This window comes from Phocoena sinus, chromosome 3 (assembly GCF_008692025.1).
Source record: "Phocoena sinus isolate mPhoSin1 chromosome 3, mPhoSin1.pri, whole genome shotgun sequence".
NCBI lineage: Eukaryota > Metazoa > Chordata > Mammalia > Artiodactyla > Phocoenidae > Phocoena > Phocoena sinus.
This window is the reverse complement of record NC_045765.1, coordinates 63,270,616-63,295,089: the sequence shown is the minus strand read 5'-3', so window position 1 is coordinate 63,295,089 and position 24,474 is coordinate 63,270,616. Positions and strand designations below refer to the sequence as shown.

At 36.9% G+C, this 24,474-nt stretch overlaps 1 protein-coding gene across 9 annotated transcripts in view; it reads right to left on the bottom strand.

The window, feature by feature from the left end:
- RAPGEF6 (Rap guanine nucleotide exchange factor 6) overlaps positions 1-24,474 on the bottom strand; it is a 226,987-nt gene that overhangs the window by 7,413 nt on the left and 195,100 nt on the right. For 5 of the 9 annotated variants that reach the window (XM_032626251.1, XM_032626257.1, XM_032626256.1 and 2 more), the window contains 6 exons: positions 20,912-21,035; positions 18,496-18,519; positions 14,937-15,157; positions 9,486-9,677; positions 6,464-6,598; positions 1,117-1,345 (listed from right to left, as the gene is read on the bottom strand). In XM_032626251.1, the coding sequence (XP_032482142.1) occupies positions 1,117-1,345; positions 6,464-6,598; positions 9,486-9,677; positions 14,937-15,157; positions 18,496-18,519; positions 20,912-21,035 (925 nt within the window). The remainder of the gene's footprint in view (positions 1-1,116; positions 1,346-6,463; positions 6,599-9,485; positions 9,678-14,936; positions 15,158-18,495; positions 18,520-20,911; positions 21,036-24,474) is intronic. The other 4 variants (XM_032626252.1, XM_032626253.1, XM_032626254.1 and 1 more) reach the window with 3 other exon arrangements.

Below are 24,474 nucleotides of genomic sequence, written 5' to 3'. Positions count from 1 at the left end.
TTATAGCAAGGGTTCTCAAACTTAGTTTCATGGACCAAATCAAGCGAACAGCCTGTTTTTTTATGGTCTTGAGCAAAGCATGGTTTTTACGTTTTAAAGGGTTTAAACAAAATGGAACAAAATACTCCAAAGATTTTGAGACAGAGACCACATACAGCCTGCAAAGCCTAAAATATGTACTCCTTTAAATGGGCCTTTACCTGCCCACCCCCCAAAAGGTTTGTGACTCCCTGATTTATAGTACAGAGCATATAGAGCAGGGATCAGCAAACTAGAGCCCAAGGGCAAATCCAGCCCGCTACCTGTTTTTGTAAATAAAGTTTTATTGGGACACAGCATGCCCATTTGTTTACAAATTGTCTAAGGCTGTTTTGATGCAACAATAGCAGGGCTGAGCAATTGCAACAGAGAGCTTACAGCCAGCTATGCCTACAATATTTACTAACTTTTACAGAAAAAGTTTGTTGACTCCTGGTCTAGAGAACCATAGTTTAGAAACACTTACAAGTATGGTGATAATACTTCACTATATCTTAAATATTTCATATTAAAGTGTACCAGATTTAACAGTATCAGTTTAGAATCAACTTTCTCAGTGCTTTCTGAAGATTTCCATTTTGTCTGATTCTAAATAGAAATTTAGAGTTAACTTTTTTTTTAATTGACTTTTTGCTATCTGATAATTCTTATTCTCCAAATCATACTTTGAGAGAGTAAGGATCAAGGACTAGTCCTACTCTCCCAATCTGTCTACAACGTGTATAGCACTGAGGGTACTTCCCATTACACACTCTTTTTGAGCAATCTCTAACCTTATAGCTAGAATGCAAGAACTACTTCCCACCTACCAATAGCATCTTCACTTTGAGTTCTTATTGATTGAAAAGATACATGATGTAAGTTACTTGAATCCAGTAACACTTAAAAAATGAGCACCCATATATCTTTCAAAATTGTACTTATTTGCACATTCAGTATAGAGAATACATGCTTGGTTCTCCTGTTCTTTCAACTACTCCTTTGGTGGGGGTGGTTTTACGTTCAAATTAGGGAGCACTGCTTGCAGTGGCCACTCGGCTTGGGTTTTGTGATGTGAACACAGGCAAGGATGTTTACCCAGGGCCAGGCTGACTATGGTCTCCTATCCCTGAGGAGTGCTCTGTCTTTTCAAATGCTCCAGTGGATTCAGGGACTGCCACAGCCTGGGAGGAACACCGTTCATCCTGTAGAGCTGCAGACATGGAGTCAACAGAGCAATTGCTCACAATGCTGGACCGTGAAGAAATCTCACTATGGCTGGAGTCAGACAAGTTGTCAGATTTAGCTGATGGTATAAGTGTATAACCTGAATGAGAGAAGACAACTGATCAAACTACAAAACAAAGGAATGGGAGTGGGGAGGGTCAGGGAGAGGACAAAGAAAAATATAAAAAGAACAAAACATAAAGTGAGTATCAATGTCAATTTCCATCTATGTAGATGTAATGGTGCCGATTTTCTGTACATGTTCCTTTACATATCCATTCACCTACCTACCCACACAGCACCAATCTAATTCCAAATTCAAGAAATAGAAAGTCAAAACCCAGTATTACTGAGAAAACTAGTTCAAAGGTAAATCTGCCCCAGGCTCTCACATAGCTACAAGCATTTAATAAAACAAGAGGCATTAAATATATTACAAAACATTAAACTTGAACTTCTCAACTTCTTTTTAACCCTATGTCCCCTCCCCTTTGATTAATATAAATATTTCAAGGCCTGACCTGAGTGTCCAAAACACCACCTCGAGGCAGGGGTATGTAAGGGGAGTCAGGACTCAAGGGAAAGAATTTTATTTTTGTTTTTTCAAACTGCATATACCTTAGATATTTTGCTTCTGTCACCTAAGAAGTCTTGCCTCAAGTTAAAAGCCATTGTTTTAGTATTTTTAAATAAATTGTTTTAGATTTGGACTTACTCTTATACCTAGTTTCCTTTTTCTTCACCAATTTAGCAGAACATTACATTAAACAGCTGAACTGACAGATTTACAAGAATGTAACATGAAAAAACCCAGCATCTACCTGTTTTAAATTGCTCTATGACTTACTGCACAGCAGATATAGCTAGAGAGATTTTCTTTAGCATTCTCTGGAATGAAGGGGTGGAGATGGAGTAAGGTGGAAGGTTCCAAAAACAAATCTGCAGCATGATAGTTAATGTACACAATCGTCTGTTTGGGTAACTGTTAGAAAAGTAACCAAACTTCTTTTGTTGAGAAATAAAGAAAATGCTGTAGTAATCCCAGCAAGGAGTAGGTCTCAAAGAAGTAAACAATTATCTTCTTGTTCACTGAGAGAAGAATGAGGTTGATTAGGTGCATGACCTTTGGGTCCATTCCTAGAAATCTCAAGAAGAACTATAGGCTTTAGACTCACATATAGCTCAAGTTATTACAAAAAAACTGTTGAATAATAACTTTATTAATTAGTGTCATTAACTATTTCAAAAACAAAAATTAAGACTCAGAAAATGTGTGATCTGCATTTGGCTTTTGTGCCAGGCACAGGACAAGCCAAGGAAAGTCAGTCTCTTGACTCCTACCCCAGTTCTCTGATCTTGGGATCACTGCTATTTCTCAGTACCCTTCATGAAGTGATCGGTCAATTTTCAAGAGGACCAAGAAAATGGATGTGGTAAATAAACTAAAAAAAATTCAAAAATTCCTCCTCAAAAGAAAAAGTCATTGTTCTTTTATACTGGGGGATAGACTTGCTTTACTGTTTTAAAAATAATTTCATTCTTACGTCTGTTAGATCAGTACTTGTCAAATATAATTAACTCTAAGAATCACCTGGAAGGCTTATTAAAATACACATTCTTGGGCCTATTTCTGGCAATTCAAACTTACAAGGTCTGCAGTGGGACACAGTAAGTTTTTAACAAGTTTCCCAGATGTTTTTGAACCTGCTAGACTATCTCCTCCCTCCTCTGATCAGAGTATATATGAAAAGTGGATAATATAAAAAAGTTTATGTGGACAAGATACAGTTTCTTGCCTTCCAAACATTTCACTTTAACTTGTAAAGTAGTTGCAATAGTAAGATAGCAACACAATTATCTAAGGCAAAGGTTCTGATCAGATTGTTACTGGGGGATTTAATGTAAAAGTAAACACTGGTTCCTAAAAAGCCTCCTCTACTTATTGCACTCACAGACCCAACTGCTACCAGCAGGAAATAAAGCCAACTACAGAAAACAAGAGTATTAAGTTTACTAACATTAGCAAAATAACATGTACAAATAAGGCACTTTAAACGGATATGATTTTGTTGTTGGAGGACCTGTAACACTAATCATAAAATGCTCATAAATAGTATTTTAGTAAGTTGTCTATCTGAGCCTTATTTGACAAATGACTTAATTTAAGCTACATTTACATTAATAAATGAAAACAAATTTCACACTAAAATAAAGTAAGGAACTTCATCAGAGTGTCTTTCTCCTTTTAGACTTGAATCGCGTATAGAAGCAGTTTAAAGTGTTACTGTTGCCTCGGCTATTTGAATTGAAGATGTCATTCCCTTTCTCATCTTTGATGTTGCTTCCAACATCCTTCACTTTCTCACAGCTTTCTGTAGCTTGATTGAGATCTGCGTCCTCTTTTTTGCTGTTGGCTAGTCTCTCCCTTGAAAGAGTTCTTTCCCTAAATCTTCTAAACGGGGATGTCATTCTTTTTCTGGCTGTGGTCTCACAACTTGTCCTGTCTCTATTCTCCTCAGTGGCCTTCTCGGTCCTGTCTGTTCTTTTGGCTGTGCTCCTGGTAATCTGTTGGATTTTCTTTTGCAAGTAAACCCCACCTATTCCGGGGCAGCTGTGGCCACTGATCTTGGTGCTGGACTCACGGGGAGGGGATGAGGAAGACCCTGAGAGGCGCAGCAGGATGCTGTGATCAGATATGATACTGCCAACTGGAGGGAGAGATGCAAAAACCCTGTCATGGTCAATTAATTCTTTCCAATGAATCACAATTAGCCTGGTTTTATAACATTTCACTATTAAAAAATTCTAACATCTTGACAATATCTGAAAAATTGAAATCTAGCAACATATTTTTTAATGCATGGAGACTCTACTATATAGCATAAACAAGACAGAACACAGGAGAAAGGTTACCTTGATCAGAATAAGCTGGTAATAAAAAATTGCTGAAAGTAACCCAAGCTGGTAAAATCATAAGCCAAAATATGATAAGAGTAGCAAATAACCAGAATTATTTCTCAAAGTAATTATGTCTAGAATTTTCAGGTAGATTCTACTAAGAAAAAGCTTAGCAAAAATCAGATAGGACAAAAAAAAAAAAAAAAAAAAAATCAGATAGGACATATAAATAGTATATACAATAGATGTATTTATAAAGCACAATTTCTGATCCTATTTTCTCTACAAGGCAGAGAAGTTGCCTGCCTGAAGCACTGGGGAAGATAAAGGTTAAGGCCTCTTGATGTCTCACTTTTTCAGTTCTTTCTTATTTAAATTCTCCTTTTAAAAATTGCGAACGTAGGCTTATCTTCTTAACTGTTAGAAAACAAAGAACTATTCCAAAGTATAGCAAGAACTAGAAACAGATTCTAATAACATACTCTTAGTTTAATGACATTTTTTTTCAATCACGGACCACTGGCAAAAAACCTGTCTATGGAAACAAGCAGAAATAGTTTTGAAGAAAAGAATTTTGTCAGATTTCTAAGGATTCAAAACATGACTATGACAGGCTCACAAACCTATAAACATCATGGTCAACTGTTGGTCACATACTGAAAAAAAGACTTCTCTATTCCAGTGGTTAAAATGCATTTGTTTGGAATAAGAGCAATGGGGAAATTCCTGTTCCTAACACCTCTTCCCACAAGTCACAATGACCCATAAAACACCAAATCCAATTCAACTAAGTTTCTTGGTTAGAGAACTGTCTATAATGGGACCTCTGGAGGGTGTAAAGATGTTCCTGAAAGAGCATTAAGAGCGTATGGACATTGTTCATCTGGACCATCTGTGTGAATAGGCACTGTTCCCAGCCCCAATCCTTGGGACCTGATAAAGGGTACTCTGGATAGGATACATACATAGTAAAGAGATGAAAGATATCTGTGTGCCTTCCCAAATCATATATGAGCTGTATACAACAGGAACGGAAACCTGTGTTATGTATACTTTTATATGTCCTATTCGATTTTTACTAAGCTTTTCTTAGTAAAACCTGAATGAAAATTCTAGCCAGTCTCAGCTAAGTGAAGAGGGTCAGTAATGGAGTTATACTGCCCTGGAGTGGCAGCAGGGAAGAAGAAGAGAAACTCTGATTCACTAAACCCTCACCACATCTCAAGTGTTACAGATATTATTTCATTTAATCCTTAAATAAGGTCCTAAAATAGGTGGTCCCTAACCCATCTTATAGACAGGAGACCTGACCTTATATAAATCAGTTGCTTGTAATAACACAGCCATCACCAGGGACAGAGTCAGGATTCAAACTAAGGCCTGGCATCACTGTACCACTCTGCTGTCACATAGTCAGCAAAAATAAAAAAGAACCTTCAAAAGTGAGGGAAACTTAGAACACAGGAACTGAGGAAAGCTCTGGAAGCTTCTCCTTCCTGCTAGAATTCGTTAACTTGTCTTCTCTCTGACCATGTACCATTCTGTACTGTGTTTATTCAAGGATGTAACTTTTTTACATCTGTGAAATGCCATGACTAAGGAGTCTTTTTTGCCAGCGTACATGGGGAATGTGGAGGGCCAGTGTAAGAAACACACACATTATTCAGAATGCTACATTTGCAGCTGACATGAAATGGCATCTTATATGCATATTACCCAGGCTAGTCAAAAAAAGAAAAGCTTCAGTCTGAATTAGGAAAATATAGATAAATAGAGAAGAACAATTTCAGATTTTTTAATTCAAAAGGTTCTACATTAGCATAAATGTAAAAATCCACAAGGGTGCTGTATAGGTTATTATAAATCCTGATTATAAAAGGTAGTAACATTCCATTACTAAAGAAAGGAATGTATCATCCTAAATATCTGTTTCATTTCCTAAATCTTGTAGTTGGTTAAAAACAATTTCTTGTAGACATTCTTATTTTAAAATACTCCATAGAACTGTTTGAATTAACTGGTAATTTGAATAACATCAAGAATTTGCACAGACCAAAACAACTGTGAGTTCTGCCTTCATTCTTATCTATACTTGTCCTCCACCAAAGAAGGACCACACTTTGAATGCAGGAGTCCTAACTCCATGATGCATTAACACCTGAAAACCATATAAATAACACAATCCAAAACATGAAAATTCAGGAAGTATTACCAGTTACACTTTTCTTCACATTTTCTATTATTACCATAGACCAAAAGCAAAATATGTGCCATGTAATGTTTGGTGTAACAAGAATTAGCTTGAACTATTTTATCTTACCTTTGCGAGGGGAACCTTGAGGAGACGCAGGAGGACTAGAATGTAAGGATGATGCCATAGAAATAGTGTCTTCTGCATGTTTCTTACCACTTATTTCTTCAGTTGTTCCTAAAATTTTCTGAGGTAAACTTGTACCTAAAAATAAAATCAAAGAAGCAAATAAGTATCACTTCACAATTAAAATGTCTGCAGTTGCCTAAATTACTATATAACTAAAGCCATGGTGCACAATGGCTAGTGTGGTTAACTGAAATGTATACATGACAAACGGGGACTAAATGACTGGGTAATGGCATACAGAGATTCTCACCTCCAGGATACTTGTTCACATTCAGCCAGTCAGCGCAGATCAGATTATAATAGCTTTTTGTTTGTTTTGTGGCATAAGGGATATTGATTTAACAGTCTGAGTACAGTGTCCCACCCTGCACAACTGACACACTTATTGGAAATCTTAATAGAGAAGGCATGGGTTCAAACTCTTCCCTGCCCTCTAGAGGTGGCCTCTCCAAGTCAGGGCGAGGCATGTGGCAGGGGCAGTGTAGGGATGTTGGCACTGTCACTACCTGTGGTGCATCTGTGCTGTGGGTATACAGAAGCTGCAGGGCTGCCAGTCCAGCCCTTTTCAAGAGCACTAAATTCACACTACAGGAGATAAGTAGACCACAGAAAGAATCATGAACTTATAGAAAAATAGTATGGAGCCCACTGGAAACATTCCTGCAAAGTTCTATCATCACTCTTGTCCAATAGCTGGTCCTTTTTAGCATAGGTCAAACTTAGCAATGCTTTCAAATACCCTGGTATTTTTACATACATCCTCTCGAAAAAATGTCAAAGAGGGGGGCTTCCCTGGTGGCGCAGTGGTTGAGAATCTGCCTGCCAATGCAGGGGACACGGGTTCGAGCCCTGGTCTGGGAAGATCCCACATGCCGCAGAGCAACTAGGCCTGTGAGCCACAACTGCTGAGCCTGCACATCTGGAGCCTGTGCTCCGCAACAACAGAGGCCACGATAGTGAGAGGCCCGTGCACCGCGATGAAGAGAGGCCCCTGCTCGCCACAACTAGAGAAAGCCCTCGCACAGAAATGAAGACCCAACACAGCCAAAAATAAATAAATTAATTAAAAAAAAAAAAAAAAAAAAAAAAAAAAAAATGTCAAAGAGGTATTGACACTGTTTTTAACCAGTAAAGTAAGCCCAACTTTGATGAGTACTCAGCATAGTAACAAGCAGCCCTTTGATACTGAAAAAATTTAAAGCACAGTATACAAACACTACTCTTAATTAAGTGCCATTTTAATATAAATATATTTATCACATAAATAATAGTCATATTAGAGCAAGAGGGAAGAGGGCTACCTGGTACAAATAACACTGCCTCTCAAGTGATGACATCCAAGTAAGAAATCAGAGCTAGACTTGTCCCATGTCTCACTCCTAACACAAAATCAACTTCACCCATTTTGCATCCAATTCTCTACTCATTTCCACAGACACCAAACTAGATCAGGCTCTAGGCAACTTCCCATTGCTACATCAGCTTTCCTCTAAGGTTCCCTATCTCCAATCTCACAGCCCTTCCTACTATAGACCTCCTCCAACATAAACTAGACCATAATCTTGCCTTGCTCAAACTGCTTTAACAGCTACCCACTGACAACTTTCCTCTAGCATGTCATGTTATAATTTTGGCATGTCTGTAACTTCACTTCTCTTCATCCTGGGACACTGTTTAGTACTGTGTTAAAAGTAAGGATTTTGAGCCAGGTAACCTGGGCTCAACTCCCAGCTCCATCTCTTACTCGTGGTGTATAAGTTACTTAGACATTCCTATGTAGAATGAGAGTATTATCTATCTTTAGGTTTATTATGAAGATTAAATGAACATAATATATAAAGTTAGTAAAGCACTTAGAACCGTGTCTGGCATTCAGTAAGTGCTCCATAAGTGTTAGCATTAATTATTATTGTCTCTCAACACTCTACAGCTTTGTCCTCAGAGGCAGCAAACTGCCTGTAGCTCCTTGTAGATATCAAATTCTTCTTCTGCCTGAAGCAACTTCTCTGGAAGTTTTGCCTAATTACCTCCTTCCTTATCAACCTTTAAGACTGCTTAGGTGTTATCTCCAAAAGGCCTTCTCTGGAGCACTATCTTACTTCCGTCTACCCTAAAAGCTCTCCCTCTTTTGTTCTTTTATATGTTATGTACATGCTCCTGGCATAATATGTTATGTACATCTTTTATATGTTATGTACATGCTCCTGGCATAATAGTGAACACGTACATGTTATCTGTTTGTGTGAATGTCTGTAACACCAGACTGAAAATCTGGCAAAGGAAAGGGCATTTTTTATTCAACTTTGGATTTCAAAACAGTATCAAATTAAATTCACAAAGTTCTACTGAATATGTCCTATGTATAATGCATGAACTAAATAATAATGTTAGGGACCAAATCTAATCTAGCTTCCCATTTGAAAGCTAAAATAGTGATACTGTTAAAACAACAAATGAAAGTAATTTGGACAACATCTACATGGCCTAACAGAGGAAAAAAAGCATGGTCTACACTTATATATTTTACACTTGCTTCTTGTCCCCAAGCTAGGTTTTCAGAAGTGGTCATTAATGAAAAACCAACAAACCGTCTTTTTTAGAAAGAAGCAATTTCATTATTTTTAGATGCAGTAATTTCATCTGCATTAGATAATTGAGTAAATGCACCACTAAATGCAGTAAGCCCTTGGTACCCAAATATACTACTGTACGCTTCTGGCTGATATGATTATAGGAATTCCAACATCAATATTTAAAATATGCATGCAGTCACTGAATAGAGCAAAATGAAGCATTAGGCACCTATAGGCAAAATGAAGCATTTTTTGACTCATGAGTACTGATTATATTACACAAACTACAATAGCTGATCTCCAAAGCATTTATATTTGTAATTATTTTCCATTCTAACTTGCCTGAAAATCTCAATTAAATGAATGCAATATTAACTGTGAATACTCACTCAGTGTGGCAGGGTCTTTTGCTTGTCCCTTCTTCCTGATGGGGTGCAAATTTACAGCTGGCACCTGAAGCACCTGGCTCACTCTGTGGGGCTGATGCAAATAGGCTTTAGCTGCTTGGCCAGCTGACCTCACAGGCACTGGAGACATTTCTGATGACTTGACTGATCTTTTCTCACTTAGATTCTTGGTCACTAATAGAAGAGAGTAAGAAATACATAATTCTGCACTTTTTAAGGCAAGGTTATTACCACTGACAATAGTACACGGCTCATTAAAACCACCTATTTTTAACACAAAAAAGATTAATTTTCCTAACAAAAATTTCATGTATTATGTTGTTTCAAAAATTTTGTAGAATTAAGTTAATTTTACTCCCTAAATTAAGATAATAGACTTAATTAGCTCCAACTGCACGATCACCCTAATGGCCATCCTCTCATCTGTATTATTTTTTTTTGACAGATCCTGCCTCAGGTTTATTTCTACAAATAACAAAGGGTGACACCTGTCCCATGCAGACGATACCTCAGGGGTCACATCAGTCCTTCTGTCTTCATATCGGCGACAGAAGAGCCTTTGTTGGTGCCTAGGCCACCTTTGGGAGCCAGAGCCAGAGTCGCAGCTGCATCCTGTGCCCTGATTTGAGCCTTGGCCTCTGGCCAGCGGAGGCTGAGACCCTTGGTGATGTGGGAATGAGCACATTTCCCTGAGCCTGGGGTGAGTGATGTAGTCAAGTCAACTGAGCTTGTGGCTGCTGCCCTTCGCAATCTGGGCTTGACCTCCTTGGGCTTTATAAGAGCCTATATAGCCTTGGCAGGTACACTCATGGCCTTGGTGTTTTTGGCCAGCATCTTCCTCAGGTACTTCTTGTCGTGCCTCTTGGCAAACCTAATGTTCCTCAGGAACTTGGAGTCCACCCCCTTCAGAGATTCAAAGCTTTGTGATCAGGGTTTCTTGATGCCATTTCTGTGCCATGTATGGGATTTGCTGTTCATGGTGTGGTTGCTGAACTTGGCCATGTGTGCACCAAAGCCCAGAAGCACTTGGAACCCAAAGAGCTAGCATCTTCTCATTTATACTACTGAAATACTCCCCTCACTGTAACAATTCTAGCATGCCTTCAAGCCATTCTCCATACAAGAGTGCAATGACTCTTCCATCATGAAAATCTGATCATGCCATTTTCTTTCTAAAATTTATTTTACTTATTTTTGGCTACGCTGGGTCTTCATTGCTGCACGTGGGCTTTCTCTAGTTGCGGTGAGCTGGGGGGACTACTGTTCGTTGCAGTGCATGGGCTTCTCACTGTGGTGGCTTCTCTTGTTGCAGAGCATGGGCTCTAGGCACGTGGGCTTCAGTGGTTGTGGCATGCGGGCTCAGTAGTTGTGGCTTGAGGGCTCTAGAGTACAGGCTCAGTAGTTGTGGCGCATGTGCTTAGTTGTTCCGTGGCATGTGGGATCTTCCCGGACCAGGGCTCGAACCCGTGTCCCCTGCTTTGACAGGCGGATTCTTAACCACTGTGCCACCAGGGAAGCCCTATCGTGCCACTTTCCTTCTCCAAATGCCCTACACAAACTTTTAGATGACTTGCCACTGCTCTCAGGATAAAGACACAAATCCCTAAAACAAGGTCTATTAGACCCTGCATGATCCAGCTTCCCTAATAATCCACACTCTGCAGCTACTAGATTAGATCCCGTTTTATGTTCTCAAGGCATCCTGTATCCTTCCTTCACAGCATTGATAACTGTAACAATACAATTGTCTGTGAGATTAATCAATTAATGTCTCTTCCCCCCACAAGGCTATAACTAACATGATTGTAAGGACTATTTACTTTGTTCACTACTATATCCCTGTGTGTCCAGTGATGGATAGAAAACAGAAGCTTAACAGGTAGTTTTTGAATAAGTAAGTGAAATTATTTCAACAGCTACACATAGGATTACCAGAGATATTTATAAGTAGATGGTTAGTATACTTGAAGATGAACATCAGAATTAAAAACTAAGAACTCTTGGGCTTTCCTGGTGGCGCAGTGGTTGGGAGTCTGCCTGCCAATGCAGGGGACACAGGTTCGTGCCCCGGTCCGGGAGGATCCCACATGCCGCGGAGCGGCTGGGCCCATGAGCCATGGCCGCTGGGCCTGCGCGTCCGGGGCCTGTGCTCCGCAACGGGAGAGGTCACGGCGGTGAGAGGCCCGTGTACCACAAAAAAAACAAAACAAAAAACTAAGAACTCTGACTTAAGAAACAAAAAGCTGCCTCCTCTGTATAAAATCACTACTATAGTCCAAAGAAAAAACTTCTTCCTTCAGGTAGTATTTTTAGTACTTTTAATTCTTCAGGCAGTTATTCAGGGTGGTTTTAATGCAGGTCCAACCTCAATACTCCATGATATTTTTGTTTTAAACACCAAGATAAAAGTGTTTAACCTGTCCCAGCACAGCTACAATAGTTAGCTACTATGCTTTTAGAACCTAGAGAATATTTTGGGTGATAAGAATATCTCAAAAAGTCAAAGCAAAGTGCTCCTAGGGGATAACAGGCAGTAGCGCATCAACTGACTGAATCCAAGATGTTACCAACTTTTGGTTAGAGCCATGAAACATTTTCCCCCCAACACTAATCAATTCCGTATTGACATCTTATTTTAATAGTTGCCATAGTACAAAGAAAAAAATCAAGAGACTACTTTGAATATAAAAAAAGAGGTCACAGGAGAGTGTCAAAACTCACACATATATACTTATCATGAAGAACCAAATTCTATAATGTTTGGCAATCAACTATTATTTGGGTTTGGAATTTTAAACATTTAAAAATCAATCATGCAATAAAAATCAAAGACTCTCAAACTAAAATAAAGCAACATGAATTGAATTAAATTTTCACAGAACAGTTTAACTTTCAGTTTAAGAAAGACCCACAGGTTTTCTCATTTTAAATCGGTATTAAAATCAATGGTAGTGAGACACCATTTAGTGTTATGAAAAAAGAAGTAGATAAGTCTAAGGTGGGTGTGAGAGGAGAAAGGTATCACAGGTGTGTGTGAATGCGTGGTGGGGGGAGGAGAGAGAGAACGCAGAGGTTGGTATGTGGGATCTTTCTAGGAGTCAAAAAAGTTTTTTTAATTAGTTATTTGGCTGTGCCGAGTCTTAGTTGCAGCACACGGGATCTTCGTTGTCGCGTGTAGGATCTTTGTGCAGGATCTTCATTGCGGCATTAGTTGCGGCATGCATGCAGGATCTACTTCCCTAACCAGGGATCGAACCCAGGCCCCTGGCATTGGAAGCAGAGTCTTAACCACTGGACCATCAGGGAAGTCCCTAGGCCTCAAAATTTTAACAATGAGCAAAGCATAAAAAAGGTTTCTATGCTTCTGAATATTCCAAATCATATTTAGGAAACAAAGAAAAGCAGATAGTGAAAACAAAAGATAAAACAAACAACCTTCGGGCTTCCCTGGTGGCGCAGTGGTTGAGAGTCTGCCTGCCGATGCAGGGGACGTGGGTTCATGTCCCAGTCTGGGAAGATCCCACATGCCGCGGAGCGGCTGGGCCCATGAGCCATGGGCGCTGAGCCCGCACATCTGGAGCCTGTGCTCCACAACGGGAGAGGCCCAACAGTGACAGGCCCGCGTACCGCAAAAAGAAAAAACAGAAAAAACCAAAAAAAAACACCCCAACCTTTTATCAGACAAAAGCAGAAATAATAAATTGCATTCGGTAACCATAAGATGATGAAGTCTATACTGCATTACTTGGGAAAAAATAATTCTGATGATCATTCAAAGCAGCGTCAGAGATATTTAATAAGTGCGTATATGGCTTTGAACTTTAAAACATGAATAAAATTTGAAGATTCTATATACTTTTTCAGTCTTTACTTTTGACATGTACCATTTTCTCATAGCAGACACTTCTTGATATCCCACCAGGTGGTAAGAAATTTTTCCAGATACTTTCCAAGTCTATATACATTTATTATTTTTAACAGCCATATATCATTCTTTGTATTGATAAGGAAGCAGTGTACTTAACTATTCTCCAGTGTTTTGATACCTGTGTGAGTTCTTTTTCCATTGTAATACATGCTGCACAATCCCAATACTGGACACCTCACAGACTGCTGTGAGGAGGAGTAAATGGCAAGGTTTATAAAAGTGTTTAGCATGGTTGCTGGCATATAGAGAGTGCTCAGTAACTGTTAGCTTTCATTATTTTATTTCTTTCTCTTAATTTAATAGGTTTGATGTAGAAAGAATCTGAGATAAAACACAGTACCAATACTTGCTTGACTTTTACAATTAGGAAAACAAGAGATCTAAGATGAAGAGAAACTTGTTCAAATGGTAATAAATGAGACCCAAACTCTGTCTCCATCCTTTAGTAGGTGTTCTTTTCATCACAACCCATTCATTTTCCTATTGGTAAAAGTGTTCAAGATACTGTTTTTATAACAACACTTACTGAATGGCTCATTACCCTACATTTTAAAATTCACTGTGAATCTGAATTTTAAACTCAATACTTGGTTGTATCTCCATTTTATCTTTTCTACTCTATTGACATACTTTTTCGATTACTATGTAAATACTATATCATTTATCAATTTCAGGGTCAACCCATGATAATTACAATTTCCCTCTATCAATTAGGAACACAGAAATAGAAAAACTGAACCTTCCCCCTCATATATTCTGTCAACATTTAATCAAGTTCTATACATCATACTGGGATTTTTACTGGTGTAATATTTAATCATATATATAGATAGATAATACTTATAATGGAAGTACAATCATCTTTATTTTGTTGTTATAACACAATATATTTTACCATCTTTGATCTCTGCTTTTACAACTCATGATTTCCTTGACCCAGAGACACATACATTCTATTGTTTGTACTTAATTTAAAAAAAAAACAGTATTGAGAATAGCCTCTATTTTGTTCATCATATTTTCTATTTATAAATATTAGAATACGTCTAATTTTTCTTGTTTTACTTTATTTACTGATGCCTATAATACACCTATTATCTCTAACAGTATATTAATTAAATTTATTGTATTTCTTCAGTTGGTAAATGATATTATCTGTAAAATTTTTAGGAAAGAGAAATTTTTCACTTATTTTACTCTTCATTTAGGGATGAAGATCAGAACATTCTCAAAGAGAAGGGCTCCTCTACAATGTTTTGCTTTTTATAAGAAGACTTCAAAATGCTTTTTAAAGAACTATATCACTCCATTTCTTGCACAGAGTAATCATCAGGAATGGATGAGAATTCAGTATCTGATTAACATGATCACATGATGCTTGAGGTATGTCAGTAAACTTTTGTGAGTGAAAGTTAATTTTCTTGGGACTTCAGGATAATACTAGAGCAACAAATTTCTATTTTGTTGTGCTGTTTAGTGTCACGTAAGTGAAAACTTATACTTACAGGTACCATATGCAGGCTCCCATTGCAATGACATCATCTGGAACTTCTCCTCATCTGTTTCTACATCCAGACTGGAAAGATACTGCTTCACTTTCCTTGCCATTTGGGCATCTTCATACAGCTTCTTAGCATTAAGCAGAGAGCTACGGCGTGCCTTTTTTTTGTGAGCACCTCCCTGAATATCCAGCATGTTTGAATTTGTGCTGCCTTGACTCAGTGACCTGTAAGAAGATGGAGATCACAATAAGGGGCTGTAAAGATGAGAATTAAGTATGGCAGATTGAAAATTAAAAGAATTCTGTTCTGTTAATGCAACTGCATGCTGATGCAAATGAGTTAAAAGATGAAGAGCATTAATGCAAAGTAATATGGCACATATGGCAATGTTCTGAGTTTTCAGATTCAGCAAAGTTCAGAATTCAAAAGAATAAGTTAACAATTCCCCCCAAAGCAACAAATTCCATCAGACCTGTGTTTGGTGCCTTTGCAACCCATGGCACAACTCTGACAAGTATAAGCATTCCTTTGGCCCTATGGCCATCCACACTCTGAAGATATGGCAAGAGCCTAGTTCAGGACAAGTCCACCCTGAGCCAGATCTCTGCACCAGGATTCTTCAGCAGGGGAGTTTCTAGAGCAGCTCTGCTTGTACGTGCTGCTTTGGACATGCCATCGCCATCACCATTCTTGTATATAGCTGGCCCACTCCGAGCATGCTCACCGATTTTACCAGTAACCAGATTTTGACCAAAATTCAAATAGAACAACCAGTAAGAATAATAACACCATTTATACTCAATTCAATATAGTCAGAGATCAGAAATGCAATAAAAAGCTATTCAATGCTTCTACTCACATATGAAATGGTTGGGCAATATGTGGCTTCTGGACTGGGGATATGGGCTCTTTCTTTTGCAATGCCTCTAAATGTGATGAAACTACAAGCTGGGTAGGAATAACTACAGTTGAAACAAGCTATAGCTTCACATCCAACTGTACTCTTTTTGGCAGACTTCTTTCTATAATAACCACATCTAGAACCACTGGAAAACAGGAACTGCAATGCTATTTGTCCTTTGTAACAAGGATAGCAAACACAAGGTTCTAGACAATTTTTATTTTAAAGGCAGTTGCCAATTCTAAAATAATGATATCTATGGGTCTTCTAAGTTAGCCTCCCAATTACCCAAAGATATTCTAAATACACATACCACAACCATAAAACAATTTGTTTTTTTCCGTGCTCACATACCCCGTTTAAAACAGACAACTAAAATCCTAATGTTTTCATTATAAATTAAGTGAAATAAAGTTGTAAAAAATGTTACTTTTCTTTTGTAATTTTAAGATCTTTAAAAGAGTGTGTCTTACATTTGATGACAACTTTCAATTGCTACTGGTCAGGCAGAAACTGTGATGTGGTTGTTGCTACTTACATATGCAGAAACTCCTAAACTTTCAGAGTGGTTTGGAAAAAATCCAATGGCATTAGTGAATTACTCCCTTAACCTCCAGGAACCAAATGATTATAAGGATGTAGTGAATCTAACAAGTTCAACAACATTTCCAAAGCAGGTGTCAAAAGGAAGTTAGCCCTAAATATCTGCAAAGCCAACCTAAGAGCCCAGCACCAGCAGCTTTTTGTTCTTTTATGGCTTGTTTTAAGAAGTGTGGCATTACCAACATATTTGACAGCACAAAAGGCAATACTGTGTGAGGAAAAAAAAACCCCAGAAACTAATAACCCTAAAAGTGATTCAGAAAATTCATATTCTAAATACGAAGAAGTTTTAGAAGGACCTAAACCAATTTTATATTTTCTTTTTTATGAATGCAAAAAGGTGTTATGTGATAAAAACACATACCTAAGTTTATATAAGAGCTCTTTTAACAAGTATAAAGTTAAAAAATTCTCAGTGTTAAGAAGGTACTGCAGTGACTTTTCTTCGTGGTACATAAAACAACAGTGGTCCCAACAACTGATGATGTCTCAGATTCAAAGAAATGTAGTAAAATCAAGCCCCAATATTTAGGAGCAAATTTGAATACAAGTATTTAATAATTTTATGTAAGCTGATATAAAAAAGTGTCCAGAAATTCAGGATACATACAAAATTTTAATAAGTGAAAATCTCATGATAAATGACAAATGTCTTCTAAGCTTTCAAAATGCTTTGATGTAAAAACAAAAATATCTAGTGCCTGCAAACATCATACAAAGCAACCCTAAAGCTAAATGAACAGTGAATGTGTTACATAAGTCATTCAAACACCCCAAAATCCCCACTAAGATATACCGTTCAAGTATTCTTCTTCGTAACAGTAACGTTAGGAATCAATTTCTATCTTCAATGAGAAGAACCAGAAAAGACCAAGACATGAATGTAAAGTATAGAAGAAAACACAGAAGAAACACAGAGAAGGAAGAAAGCAGAAGGAAATTCAAGTTCACCAAGCTTCAACAGAAAACAAAAGACCACAAATAAGACAAGACTCAAAGTAAGTGGCTCACAAAAAATCCTTCTTATATGTAATATAAAAGCATCTAACTTAATGATTCACCATAATCTTAAAAGAGCAAAATTCTTCTTTTTTGCTCATCTACAAAACCCATCTTTTTCTTCAACTAAAATCCCCTCATCCACAAAATCCATCTTTTTCTTCAACTAAAAATGAAAGGATCAGATAGATGATTTATAAGATCCCAAACATTCTATGATTTCTACGTGGATACTTAGCTATCTATTACAGATCTGTAAGCAGAGATCTGAACCTACTTGACAACAAAAGGTGTTGTTAGGTCTGATTCTATTTCAGTTTTAAGAGAGATAAGGGAGTCTTTAATTAAAAGTGGTAGGAATTTAAAACTCAATGTTGTATGTCTCATGGTATTAGTGGATCTGAACAATTAAAATCATCCTCTATTTCAATTATTTACAAACTCAATATTACAGTATCGTTTGGATAAAGGCTGCACCCTTTTGGAAAACTGATAGAAAAATGTAATCTTTATAAACAACCCTTTTACCCATTTTAATACACTTAAACATTTATTTTTATAAAATATGGCATGTGAATAAAAGAAAATAGTGTGGACTCTGGAATCAGACTACCACCATTAATGAATCAGAATCCACCATTAGTGAGCTCTAGGAATTTGGACAACTCTATCTTCCCCATCTGTACCATGGGAATAACATTATCTATTTCACAGAGTGGCTGGAGAATTAAATAATTCATATAAAGTGCACAGAGAAGTATATGGCACATAGGAAGCACACAACAAATATATGCTATCGTCATCATTATCTAACTGACCCTGATAAATAAAATCTAAAAGGGACTTATGGGACGTCAACAATGGAAAAGTAAAGGGAAAAAAAGCTAGTTCTAACACTATTTTAACCTTGTTAGCAAAAGGCATTTATTTGTCAGGAATGTAGGTTGACAGGGTTAATAGAACACATGCTATTTTACGTGCGTGCATTAATGAAAAGGATGCAGTATATGTTAACAGTTGCACAACCTTCATTACAGTTGCATTCATCTCTACACTTACCCCAGACTCCGCCACCTCTTCTTCCTGTAAGCAAGAGCCACAAACATTGAAGCATGTGTTTGAATAGGAAAGCACAGAAAAAAGACAACAGTCGTGAGTCAGAGAAACTACGGAGACAGAACAGAAAAATTTTACTAGAAAAAAAAGGTAGCTTAACAGTAAAATGACTTTAATGAAATACAAGGGGGTAAAATGAATTATGATATGTACTGAAGGCCAAAAAACTCCACACTATTTAAAAGTACGCTTTTAGACCAATTATATTTTTAATACCTAATTCATTTAGAGGCTTGTGTTAATAAGAAGCTTAAGGGAAAACATTTATTAACTATGAATTTTGAATTCAAAGTTTTCAGGGAAACCTTAAATTAAGGAATATAATCTTTTGAACTTTTTTTAAAAAAGGATTTTTGAGCCATACATTTAAGCAAGGATGAAATTACAAGAAACAAAAATTTATAATTTCATTTTTAAGTACAGAAATTCTCTTACAATGTGCATTAACAAGAAATTTTGACCAGCAAATCCAACTTAAAATGTAAGTATAAATATATCATCAAAATCTTTATGATCCTGTATCTCCTTACACTACAATTGGGCTGAATCAAGATTCTTTTTAAAATTTTTATTCTCATTTATTTTTTTGCCCCTTCCCCCCAATCCTGACTGGTCTCATTATATCTCTGGCTTGTATCCAATAAGCTCCAGCTCTGGCCAGCCCAAAATTCTGTTTTTCAGTAAGCACACTGACTACTGTTAAAATAAAAGGGGTACTTTGTCTACACAAGATATTATACACCACCAAACTGGACAATTACTTGCTTAAAGAAAGCTAGTACATTTCAGTACTAGCTGACAAATACAACTGATTCAGGAAAACTTCAGTCTAATCTAAGTATGTTTTATTTTTTCCTATACTACATTCTACTGTAGCCTAGGCCATTCCCAAGGAAACAGCCAAGTTTACTGATTTCATCCTCAGTTTCTTCCTCCTTTGCTCATTTCTGAGGCATTGTACTTAAAATATTATCAACTGGTCTGGCAGGCTCACAAAGTCATTATCATCTTGAGGAACGAGGGTGCTAAAATACATGAGTAGATGGATGTCTGTGTAAGACAACAGGGCGTGGTGGGGCCACGGTACAGGGACATATAACAAAAACAAAAACTTAAAAACAAAGAAACAAATCCTCCAGGTCTGCTTTGGTCCCTGGTTCTTACTGTTTTCTGCTTCTACACTGCTAAGCAATGACACCCCTCATTACATGTAGTGATTTTCAGGGACAGAAGTGGGATGGGTTGGGAAGAGGAGATATGATATACCCCTTCCTCCATACTTTGAGAATTTCTACACTAGAGCAACGATCAGGTCAACTACTTATAAAAACAAAGACTCCTGAACAGTGATTTTGACAAAACAAAACAAAAATAAAAAAACCAATCCTGACACACATTGATTCTGTTTGGATACAAAAACTCCATCTCTAACTTTTAAAAAACCAAGTATTTTTGTTTCCTTAGTAGGCTATATTTCTTTCAAGCCACAAGAATTGTGTCTGCCTGGGTAAACATTTCATTTTTAAAGCTCTTAGGTACTGAAGCTATACACAAAGGCCCAGAAGAAAATCAGACCAAAAATGAAAACCCTAATATCTTTTTACCCTAAAAATTACAGAAATTACTGGGAACAGCTTGACAACACACTTTATGTTTTATATAATTTGAGGAGACATTTGTTATTACATTAAAAATGAATTTTAAAAAGCATTCTTAGAAGATCAGGTTAATATTGAATGCAATTCTTATTTTTATTTCATTTTTATTAGAAATGGAGCATCCTTAAATTGGCACTTTCTAAACTGCGTTAAAGAATTTACATACAAATAAACAGCAGTACCATGACTTGAAACCAAGGAATATATTTTAGAAGAATAAAGTAGAACTTAGGCAGAAATAGAAGTTTAAAAATATTCAATAAAAAGACATATTCAGTAAAAATAAAAGACTAATACTTCATACATTTTGTTAGAAACCAGATGAAAGCATCTGTCCTGTGTGATAACTTCAGTAAAGATCAGCAACTTACTTAAACATTTAAGTTAGATGACATTTTAATTAACAATAACAATACAGGTCTATGTACTCAAAAAAGTAATAGAGAACTAGGGTTCAAATCTCAGCAATTTATGTAATCCTGGACACATTACCTAACTGCTCTGAGCTTCAGTTTCTTCATATGTAAAAGGCAGGCCAATACTACTACCAACCTTTAAAGGTTATAGTGACAAACTATTACTTGAGAGAGACATCTGTAAAGCACTTAGTACACTACGTAACAAATGGCAGATGATCAATAAATGAAAAATATATCATGCTCAGTGCCACTCTGTAACACTTACACACTTCAATGACATACCTCTGTCGGAACATCATAGCTGGGTCCATGTTAGCAGAAGTCATTCGAACAACTTGACGAATTTCCTTGGCAATCATTCTGAGCTTCTCAAAATTTACTAAACCATCTACTTTGGAATCATTTCCTATAGAATAAAAGTAACTTTTTTTAACTTCCAAAATTAAAATATCTATATAAAAGTAGCAGAAGTCAAGTTATTATTGTTGGAGGCACAAATCAGAACCTTCTTTATCAAACTGTCACTTTTGTTTTCAAGAACTGATAAACCCATAGATGGTTTAATCCTGCTCCCAGGGAATGAGCTAATGGGAGAAATTCTACTCCTACGGAAGTAATGATTATGATTATTGGAAAGTGAGAAACTGTGCATAGCTTCTAAAAGCCATTTCATTATGCTGTAGGCACACCTAGTAAAAAATACAGCTCCTCAAATCTAATTCTCCAGATGCTCAGCCCACTCTTAGGCAAGTACGTGCATCTGTTTTTTGGGCAGCAGAGTAGAGCACTTGAAAACTTAGGTTTTAGCCAGAGGTCACAAACAGTGACCTTTGGCTTAACTAATCTAGTAAGGTTTCTATGGTTTACGGTACTTAAATAAATTGTAAAATGAGTTGTCAACACTTAAGAAGTGGAAGACATCCCAAGAAAACAAGAATTTCTGACTTCTCTCGAAGAAAAAAAGCGGGGTGGGTAGGTGGGGGATTAAATAGTAAGTATTGATAGGTCTGTTTTCCAAGTGGTAATAATTAGTTAAAATTAAGAGGTGGCTGGCTCGTAGGGGTAGACATCTTCTAATCTGCCATGCATCCTCTCTTCCCCAGGATTTGAATTTACAATCATGACTTTAATCATTAAACACAAATTTGCTTGTTTGTAAGTTCCATGGTTTTTGTTTCTGTTTCACTAAGTAGTTCTCTGAGGGAAAAAACTCATACACCTCTCAAAATGGTCTACTTTTCTTTGACGAGAACAGGAATGAGACCAGACTTAGCCCATATGTTGGCTTACCCAGTTCAAACCACAAGGCAAAAAATTATATGTTCAAAGGGTAATCTAACTGTCTTTTTTTCACACCTGTCTTTAACAGCTGGTCTGACCCTATTTATTTTCCACATAGCCCCTGAGGTGTCTGTGGAATTCCAAGTCCCTGAAGCCAAGTTTGAGAACCACATGGGTCTGGAACACATGGTGGGCTCCCTTTTTGTAGTAAATGGCACCTATCCATTGGACATATAAATTGTTCAGGGTCTCAACATGAGTTGAAAACAAAATGATAACCCAAAATACTTTCAAGTCACATAAACATGTTTTGAGGGAGCATGTCAGAAAAATATACTTGAAGCCTATAATGATATTTTCTTATGAAAAAGGAGTGATAATGAAAGTGGGGGCAGAACAACTAGTTAATTGGCACAACACGTCTGCTAAGAACAGTTAGAAAAGTTGGACAAAAATAGAAAAAAAATGTTTTAAGTCATCAAAAAACTATCAAGGCTGTGAAGATCTGAAGCAATAATGAAGATCTGTGGCAAGTTTAGCATCTCCCAGTGCTTGACCCAGCATCTGCTGATTTCAGAAAAGGGGATGATGAGCTGAAAAACTGAGTAGTGCCACCATGACCTTTGAAGTTAGAGAAGAACTTAAGTCTAGATAAATCTTCAATGTTTTGGGTTGGGATTTTGAAGGCCTATAATATATCCTCAGACTAAAGATAAACTAAATGTAGACTGGGATAAAAGTTCAGTGTTAAATTATCTCAAAATATGAAAAGGGTTTAAGGGGATTTTTGGATTGCTAGCACCCCTAGCTGCCTGGCAGAAGCAAGCTTTAATTCTCTCTGGAGGAATGTAATATTGTCTGAAACCCTAGATTATTTCTGTAATTTCTTTATACACAACATCCATTTGGTCAAAAATAACCAGGTACATCAGGAGAAAATTCAACATGATTGAAATGCAAGGAATAAAAATAAAAGACAACAGAAAGACTCATAAAGGATCTAGATTATGGAGTTATTGGAGACAAACATAATAGTAACTGGTAAATATGTGCAAGGTTATAAAAAACAACACTGAGAACTTTGGCAGAGAACATGAAGATAAAAAATGAATTTAAATTGTAAAACTGGAAAAAAAAACCCCAATAACTGAAATAAGGAATTTGTTGCTGAATTTAACAGTAAATTAGTACACAGTTGAAGAAATAATTTTAAAATTGGACATTAAGCTGGGAGAAAATTCCAGAATGAATAAAAATATCCAGGTCAGAGAAAACCAAATGCTGCACCTAGTCACACACATCATAGCAAAACTAGAGAAAAACAGAGATAGAGAGAAGAGAAAATTATAAAGCAGCTATGAGAAAAAGGGTAGATTGTTGTCAAAGGAACAACAAGTAAGACTGACACTTGATTTCTCAACAATAACAATGGAAGCCAGGAGACAGTTTTGTTATCGCAAAATGTTGAAAGGTAAGTGCCAACCAAAGTTATGCCTTAAGAATGAATATTAATTAAAGACATTTTTCAAATAAACAAAAAGTAAGAGATTTCATCACCAGTAGACTTGCGCATAAGGGAATAATAATCAGTGTTCTACAGGAGAAAAAAACCCCGACCATATGAAAACTTTGAAATGCAGGAAAAGTAACAATATCATCACGCAGGTAAAGCTAAATAAATACTGACTTTACTAAACAACAATAGTATAGTGTGGCATTTAAAGGCATGGAAACAACTGTATATGTTGGGAGGTGAGCAAATGGGAATTTAAATGGTCTAACTTCTTGCACTGCCTGACACACAGAAAAGTACTAATGAATATTACGTGAATTAATATCAACAAGTATAAATATACTGGGTTGGCCAAAAAGTTCCTTTGGTTTTTAAGTAAAACTAAAAGACATTTTTCATTGTCACCAAGAACTTTATTGAACAACGTATTCACCTTTTTGTTCCACTACCTTCTGCCATTTTCCAGGTAACTTCATAATTCCATCTTCCCAAAATTTTTTATCTTTTTGAGAAAAGAACTGTTCCAGGTGCCTTTTACAGTCTTCCAGGAAATGGAAATTTTTTCCATTAAGAGAATTTTGTAAAGACCGAAATAAATGGAAATCCGAAAGTGCAATCTCTGGTGAATATGGCGGATGAATCAGAACTTCCCAGCCAAGCTGTAACAGTTCTTGCTTGGTCATAAAAGAAACATGCGGTCTTCCGTTATCCTGATAGAAGATTATGCATCTTCTGTTGACTAATTCTGAACGCTTTAGGTCGAGTGCCGCTTTCAGTTGGTCTAATTGGGAGCAGTACTTGTTGGAATTAATCATTGGGTTTTCTGGAAGGAGCTCATAATAGAAGACCCATTCCCTTCCAATCCCACCATATACACAACATCCATCACCTTCTTTGGATGAAGACCGGCCTTTGGTGTGGTTGGTGGTTGTTCATTTCGCTTGCCCCACGAGCGCTTCTGTTCCACATTATTGTGCAGTATCCACTTTTCATCACCAGTCAAAATTTGTTTTAAAAATGAAACGTTTTCATTACGTTTAAGTATAGAATC